The 8,511-nt window shown below is 45.5% G+C and overlaps 1 protein-coding gene across 1 annotated transcript in view; it reads right to left on the bottom strand.

Moving 5' to 3' along the window:
• Positions 1-1,675: 1,675 nt before the first annotated feature.
• GXYLT2 (glucoside xylosyltransferase 2) overlaps positions 1,676-8,511 on the bottom strand; it is a 38,399-nt gene continuing 31,563 nt past the window's right edge. Inside the window, exons 4-7 of the mRNA XM_060239556.1 lie at positions 7,589-7,840; positions 6,631-6,754; positions 3,422-3,594; positions 1,676-2,357 (exon numbers count right to left, since the gene is read on the bottom strand). Coding sequence (XP_060095539.1) covers positions 2,175-2,357; positions 3,422-3,594; positions 6,631-6,754; positions 7,589-7,840 — 732 coding nt within the window. The 3' untranslated portion in view covers positions 1,676-2,174. The remainder of the gene's footprint in view (positions 2,358-3,421; positions 3,595-6,630; positions 6,755-7,588; positions 7,841-8,511) is intronic.

Genomic DNA, 8,511 nt, shown 5'->3' with positions numbered 1-8,511 from the left:
GCAATGAAAACAAAAAACTTATGTATGAGATCATGCTCTTAATCATCTTGCTGCATTACATTAATTGGAAGACTTTTCTGAAATTTGTTCCAAGTAATTGTTAGACATGGAAGTGAAGATTCATGTTGCAATAATAACTAAACTATGGAGTGCTGTGTCGGGGAAGGGGGACAGAATGTGATTTCCATGTGTGGAACATAATACCTGCTATGACTCCAGAATACCTTACTGTATACTTAGTAAAAAATAAAATTAAGGCTCATTTTATAAAGTGGAATTAACATAAGCAAAGACTGCTTTGAAACCATAACATTTTTCTAGGGTCAGGTGTTTCATGTAGAGCAGCAAAATATTATTTGCCTTTAATATCTGTGTAGTATGGAGAACTTTAACAGATATCGGCAAAAATATGCCCAGGTTAGATGCTTTCTTGTTAAGTCCACTTGAGCGCCTTTGGTAAGATTTCCCATATGCAACTGGGCTTTTCACCTGCTGGAAAGGTTGCCAAACTCCATGTGCTGCCTTGAGATCTCTTGGAATCGCAACTGATCTCTAGAGGACAGAAAAAACAAAAGCCCTGAAGAAAATGGCTGCTTGGGACAGTGGACTCTATGACATTATAGCCCACTGAGGTCCCTCCCCTCCCCAAATCATGCCCTTTCCACTTCCACCTCAGAGTCTCTCAGAGCTGGCTACTCTACCTGCTGGCAATGAGAACTGTGTTTTGTAAAACAAAACAAAACCCACTTTCCAGAGCCTTACCAATGCTGGCGAAACTTTAAAAACAAACAAAAACTATCTATACAAAGGGCCTGAAGATTGTGTGCTCACTTTCTCCAGGTGTGGCAATCCTGTAAGTTGGCCCCTGCATTCAGATGTGTACAAACAGTTTGGGGGAATAGACCAGCTGCCTATACTGCATTGCCATTGCAGTCATTCCACAAGGGTATACACAGAGACTGAAAGAGAGAGAAATGAAGTGACCAATCAACGGGGGATTCCTTAGCTACCCATGCACAGAAAATTACTAGAGGGGATTCCACACACATAAGACAGAGCAGTAGACTGGTAGTAGAATCTATAAGAGGATGTAGGTGCACAAAAAGGGATTGCTCAATCAGTCCGCATTCTTTTGAGGACAAAAATGGTCCATGGGGACTTTTTAAAAATCATTCTGAATAGAAAAGGGAACATCTATGGCAGTTGGCTCCACCCTCTAGATTCTCAGTGGTCTATCCCTATCTGTGTGCATTTATCAGTAGTTCCAGATAGACTGTTGCGAACAAGAACCCTATACTACAGTAACAATCACATCTCTGTTCCTACAGTGAACATAGCCTTGTGCTAAAATGTTAGCTTGCAAGCCCTCAGCCATATTACATTTCCTGCTCTTTTAATTTTCTCTGGAAGTCCTGACTCAGAGCAGGCTTTTGCAGCGACATATCTAAGCACATATTACGTCCCTTGCTTGCCTTCTGGCTCCTTTTCCTGGCACAAATCAGAGTGGCCTTGGTCATCTTGCTGAGTTGCCAGCTTAGTGCCAGGAGGAGAGCAAGAAGAGAGTGATGAAACGGAGCACAAAGCTTTTCACTGCAGGAGCCGGCACTGAGCAAGCCAGCAATGCTGACTTTAGAATGCTCATAGGCTGACCTTTTCAACAGACAACCCTACATGCTCAGAGGAACTCTGGTAATATTTAATACTAATATCTTACATTATGTCTGTGTTTGGCACACACAGGGCATGTCATGTGGCTCTTTCGATTGATGGAAACTGCAGTGCGGCTCTCTGTGAGCTGAGGAGTGAGTACTACTGAATTAATGCATCATCTCACAGACTAAATCTTTACAGTCTTTTTCCCTCTGAAGAGGGCCCTTCATTTCAATGGGCTTAACTCAGTCACGGTGCTTCATAAGCTTCATACAGAAGCAAAAAAGTTAAATGCTTAACAGTCATTTCCAAAGAATTCCGACAAGTACTACTGGAAATCCTTAGATCTTTAAGCCATATTCATCTTCATCAGGAAGTTCATGGATTGTGTGTTCAGCATTCAAAAATATCTTGACAATTCTGCTTAAGCTGCAGCTGTCTGAAACATTTTCCGTTCAGTTAATCTTCTTCAAGAGGTCTGGATAAAAAAGGTGACGACCATATTAAAATATATATTGCTATAATTACAATCTGAAATTGGCCCCAACATGGATGACCACTCTGTTTTCATAGACTTTCTTCATAGTTGTCTCAACCTGTTTCAGAAAAACTTGCGGAATTCGACCACATAAAGTGTGTACAGTATCAAGGAACTTTGACTGGAGTGGGTAGTACATTGATTGAAAGAGATTGTCTTCAAAGGAAAACTAAAGAAGAAGAAAACAGGGGGAGATAAACAGTATAAGATAGATTTGTCATAACATCACTAAATAACTATATGTCTGTGTATATAGAGAGTTTACAGCCAACCATTTCTTTGAAACATTAAACTTTGCACACAATCAGTGTTGAATCATACAGCTGTGAATCAACACAAACACTAACCTGTTGATGGTTGGATCCACTGGAACCAGGGCTTTTTTTGTAGCAGGAAATCCTTTGCATATTAAGCCACACACCCCGCTAATATAGCCAATCCTCCAAGAGCTTACAGGGCTCTTAGTACAAGGTCTACCGTAAGCTCCAGGAGGATTGGCTACATCAGGAGTGTGTGGCCTAATATGCAAAGGAGTTCCTGCTGCAAAAAAAAAAAAGCCTGACTGGAACATTTCTGTGAACTGAAGAATTCCCACCTGTGAGGTATGGCTTCTTCCTTCTGCTGCAAGCCAAAATGCTCCTAAATTGCTACTCCTTGTGGACAGGCATTTCAGTGAACATTCGGGGTTGCAGAAGGATGAACAAAAATCCTCCTATCTGTGAAAAAAGCCAAGCCTCTGCATTTGCTCTGCATGCAGCCCAATCCCAGAGTTAGGCATCCTAAAATACAATGGGTTGGATCCTACAAGTCCCATTAAGCCAAACCCAACAATTTAATTCCACCAAATCTTCCTCCAACAGAGAAAGAGTTCCTCTGCATACAAAACATGACCTCTGCCACTGAACCATGATCCATCCATGTCAGACTTCAGTCCTAATTCATTTTGCTGCTTTGCTTGCTGGCTGTCACAAATCAAGAGTCTCATTCCTCTTTTCTACAGACCCCTCTAAAAGTTTAGATAAACTACCAAATTTAGCAAATGGACACATCTTGTTTTTTTTTTTAACCCTGTTAAAAATGCTGCAGATGCCAAATGGATTTGGGGTTGTTTTAAACAGGAAACAACAAGATGGTGACCTGGGTGGCTACTAGCTAGAACCTTCACAATCAGATTCTGTAACACACATTGTAACACTATGTTAAGACTCTGAACTTTGGCATGGAAACACTTACATCACGTATCACTTCATAGAGGGCTTTGAAAGTAGGCTGCTTGTCATCATGGTAGACACCCCGATTCCCATGGAGAATGGATATGCCTTCTTCCTCTGCTCCTTTACAGTTACTCCCATACATGCAGTGATCTGGCCGATAGTTCCATTGACAAGGGAACAGATACAGACACTCTAGAAAGCCCAATTGAGGAAAAAAGCAGAGAGAGTTAAAATGAATACAAAGAAGTGAAAAAAACTGCTAGCTTCAACTTCCAAGGACATACACAAGAATTCAGCAAAAACACATAAAAATCAAAAACTGCTGAATAGTCTATGCAGATGGGGGACAGATGTTCCACTTCCAAATGTCTTTAACAGCCATACAATTTGAAGTAACAGTTTGGGAAACGGCAGGAAGCATAGAAGTGGTGACAGACATGTTCAAGGGCCTGGAGAAAACAGCAAAGGATATGAATGAACAGGAGACAATGAAGATTGTGGAGCTAAGCTAAACGAAAAGATTTCTCTTCCCCCCACCAAAGTCTACAATCTACTACTTCTAAACTTCCTGCACAACAATCTTAGGATAAAACCAGAAAACCAAGAGTGCTGCTTGAAAATATTTCCTCTAGGACAGTGACCCCCAACCTTTTTGGCACCAGGGACCGGTTTTGTGGAAGACAATTTTTCCACAGACCGGTAAGGGGGGGGCAGTGCTGGGGGTTTTGCCACCACAGGCTCCCGCCCATGCCACATCCCTGCCCCCCATGGGGATCTTTCAATGGTGGGAAGACTGGGGCTGTTTCTGCCTCCCCCTCCCATTTAAAGAGTCTATAAATGTGGGGTAGGTCTAGGGTGGCCATAATGTCTGAAGGTCAGCCAGGGACACCTTTGGGGGGGGGAAGGTAGGGGTGTGCGCGCGCAAAGCGCGCGCGCCGCCGGAAACAGGAAGTGACGTCACTTTCGGTGACGTCGTGCCGCCACTGGAAACAGGAAGTGACATCGCTTCCTGTGACATCATTTCCCCCCCCCCATGCCACCTGCCGGAAACAGGAAGTGACATCACTTCCTGTTACATCATTCCCCCGTGCCACCTGCCAGAAGCAGGAAGTGACATCACTTCCTGTGACATCATTTCCCCCAAATGACATCATTTCCCCCAAATGCCACTGCCGGAAACAGGAAGTGACTTCACAGCACTTCCTGTGATGTCCCCAAAAATCCCCCAAATATCACCGCCGGAAATACCAAGATTATTTATAGAGAGGGAAAGGGGGAAGTAAAGTTAAATGAAACTCTTTTTTTACTTTTTTCAAAGTGAGAAGACTAGAGAGAATGGGTTCCATGCTGAGAAGCCAGTCAGATTCCAGTGAGATTCCAGTGAGACTGTGCTGCATAATGCAGCCTATTTATTTTGTCCTGTTGGCTCTGTTGGCTCTATCTGCGCCACCTTCATCACTTTCGGGGTGTGGATCCCCCAGTGGGGTGGTCTCCTGACTCCCTCCGCCGGCTGTTTCTGATAGCCCTGCGCCCCCTCTTTCATTTGATATGTGTCCCGTGCGGGTGCCACCCTCCCGCCGGGAGATGCCGCAAAATGAGCCCCCTTGAGGCTTATGGCGGCAGGGCTCGGGGGAAGCGAGCTAGACTGCTGTTCTTTTGAGGGGTTATAGAGTGTTTCGAGCCCGTCCCTGTGGCATCGGTCCCATCGTTGTGGGACCCAGGGGGCCGGCGCAGCGGCACGCCGAAGCAGCCTGTCACTAATAACACAGGTTGAGATGCAGGACAGGAACCTGGAAGTGACCGACATGCTGAGAGGCTGAGAGGCCTCCGCTGGTCGGCACTGGTCGCTGGAGGGCCTCCAGAGTCTCTGGAGGGCCTCCAGGGACCAGCGCCGGCCTCTCCGCAGCCTCCGCTGGTCGCTGGAGGCCCTCCGCTGGTCGGCGCTGGTCGCTGGAGGCCCTCCAGAGTCTCCTCTCTGCGGCCTCTGCTGGTTGCTGGAGACCCTCCAGAGTCTCTGGAGGGCCTCCAGCGACCAGCGGAGGCCGCGGAGGGGCCTCCGCTGGTCGGCGCTGGTCGCTAGAGGCCCTCCAGAGACCAGCGCCGGCCTCTCCGCGGCCTCTCCGCTGGTCGCTGGAGGCCCTCCAGAGTCTCTGGAGGGCCTCCAGCGACCAGTGCCGGCCTCTCCGCGGCCTCCGCTGGTCGCGGAGAGGCCTCCGCCACCGCTGCCGGGCCCCACGTGTGGGCGGGAAAGGCTGCGAGTGAGGGAGGGAGCGTCCCCGCGCGTGCGCAGGGACGCTCCCTCCCTCACTCGCCGCCTTCCCCGCTGGCGCCCGCGGCCCACCGCCTCCAGGACTGGCTAAACCGGGACCTCTAATGGTCCCGGTATAGCCAGCCCGGGAGGTGGGAATAGGGGGCCAGAACCAGGACATTCCCGGGTGCCCAGGACAGTCTGGCCACCCTAGGTCACAGCAGTGCTGCCGCTTTTACTGGTCTGGGATCCTGCAAAGGGAGGCTGCCTTGGACTGAGGCCATGCTGCCTCTTTAGTCTGGGGCTGCTCTGCTTCACTCCATGGCCTGGTTGCTAGCTGGTCACGGACCCGGACCGGTCCATGGACTGGTGGTTGGGAACCCCTGCTCTAGGAATCTTGTGATATCTCTAAGCAACAGGAAAAGCTTCCATGGGCAACTCTAAACAGATAAGAAACTCATGAGTTCTGAACTCCAACCACTAGTGGGTGCTAGTAGATACAATGCCCTCTGCTTCTCTGCAAGTGTCCAGCTATCTTTGGTAAGAAACTCATGAGTTCTGAACTCCAACCACTAGTGGGTGCTAGTAGATACAATGCCCTCTGCTTCTCTGCAAGTGTCCAGCTATCTTTGGTAAGAAACTCATGAGTTCTGAACTCCAACCACTAGTGGGTGCTAGTAGATACAATGCCCTCTGCTTCTCTGCAAGTGTCCAGCTATCTTTGGCTCTTACAAGGCAGAAGGTTTTTCCACATTTACTATACCAAATATGTTTAAAGAAGCAAACACATGGTCAGTTGTCCTCATCCTTAGTATTACTAGACCAGAAATAGAAGTGAAATGTTAAAGTGAAACGTTTATCCTAAGTGAAAACAGGTAGCGGGAGAAGACCCTGCATCCCATCTCTCTCCTTATTAAGTATCTGGAGAAGACAGAGGAACGGAATATTTTACAAACATTGGGAATTTCTGCATTCTGTACCTGGGTTAAAGGAAAAAATAATATTGAGCAAGTCCTGGTCTCCCCACGTAATGTAGTTTTTATACTTCTGGTACAAAGGGTACAACATTTCTTCCCATGTCAAGCCCGTTGGTATCATGCTGTTCTGAAAGACAGGTATAAAAGTGAAAAAAGTGCTAGTAGAAACCACAACAGTAGGAGACATAGCAATAGTTGCTGAGCTTCTAGAACATGATAACCCTAAAAAAGGGTGGAATCGGGCAAAATCCCCTTCTCCTAACTCTTGTGGTAGGTGGGCAAGTCAAGCTTGCTCCGCTAGCAAAAGAATGAGATGGGGCAATTTTGTCCAATTTTCCCTCCTTTCTGCAGACCCCTCTGCCAGATGACATTTTGTTCACAGGGGTTTCTTGTGCCTTAGCAGAATCTTTAGAGGGCCAGCTGAACTCTCATCCCTTCTAGTGTGCCACATCAGAGGAACTTTAATAGTTTCACAGAGATCACAGCCTTTCACATGCCTTAACACTCAAAGCTTCTAAAATCCTTTTTTAAAAAATCCATCCAAAAGATATGAATTCACAGGAGGTCCTAAGAATCAAAAACTGGCTTGGCAAGAGTACCATCTGAAGTGTTTCTTACTCAGCTGGACAGGGAGTTATGAGGTGCATCAAACCAGAATCACCTTGACTGATGATATTCTCAATGTAGTAACAGAGAACTACAATAAAGATTCTCTCTCACTACTTGATTGCTCCCTTACTATGCTACCGCGTGCCAATGATTTAGTTGACTCTGTCCCCTTTTCTCAGAAGACCCTATACCCAGGACTAAAATGATCACAGGCTGCTTTTTCAACATGCAAAAGTCATCTTTATAAAAGTGCCCAAGGTTTTGACCCAGGATGATTTCCTGGAGCAGTCAGAAATTGAAGGAGCCAAAAATCAATCCACAACTGGTGGGGAAGACTTTTTTAAAAACTTACTCTGAACTGGGCATTTCTTATGCGGGTTAAATTCATCAGCATGACACCAGAATTGACCCCAGTCGTTCCATAATAAGGGTGACGAGCAAACCGACTGTACCAGCCAATCTTTGGTATTTCATGTTCTGGTGCCATTGCAGCCAGCTGCGTGGAATTAAATGCTTTCAGAAAATCCCAGATGTCATCAATAGGCCGTAAGAACAGAACATCTGTGTCCACATACAAAAGGGAATCCACATCTTTTAAAATCATCTAGGAGATTGACAGGAGTTGTAAGAAAACATGTGGAAAGAAAACAGTGGAGAGAGAAAAAGACCAAGGATTACAGACCAAGAACTCATTTCTTTTGGGTATACATGTCAACATGTCCTTTTGACTCTGCTTCATATTTAAATAAGGACATGCTTTCTAACCACTTCAAGGTCAACTGGACATTGTGAACTGATGACATTGTTCTTGTACTCACAAAGGTTGGGAGTGAGAAAAGGAGGAAACAAGTTTTTTGCCAAGAACAATCAATGATTTTAAAAAATGAAAAAGTAAGTTATAGATGCACAATATTATACCCCAGCTGTATATTGATAGATAATTTGTTGTTTATTTAGGATATTTCTATGCTGCCTCTTGATGCAGTGATTATGGCACTGGTTGTGAGAGCATGGTAAGAAATTCCACATATGGAAAAAAAAATCACCACATGATATAGGTTTAAAAAAATCAGACTACTTTCTGATAATCATGGTCTTCTCTTGAGTAATTCTGGTCATGTGACTTATCCCCAAGTAGTTTTATGCTAGGTAGCCAAAGTTTATTGTTTGGTTTCAACATCTGAAGGGGGGGGGGGGCTTAATAATAATAAAAAAACCTATGAACACATGATGCTGCCTTTCATTTATTTAGTCCAACAGTTTTTTACATGCAAC

The sequence above is a fragment of the Heteronotia binoei genome, chromosome 5 (genome assembly GCF_032191835.1).
Source record: "Heteronotia binoei isolate CCM8104 ecotype False Entrance Well chromosome 5, APGP_CSIRO_Hbin_v1, whole genome shotgun sequence".
NCBI lineage: Eukaryota > Metazoa > Chordata > Lepidosauria > Squamata > Gekkonidae > Heteronotia > Heteronotia binoei.
This window is presented reverse-complemented; position numbering and strand designations above follow the sequence as displayed.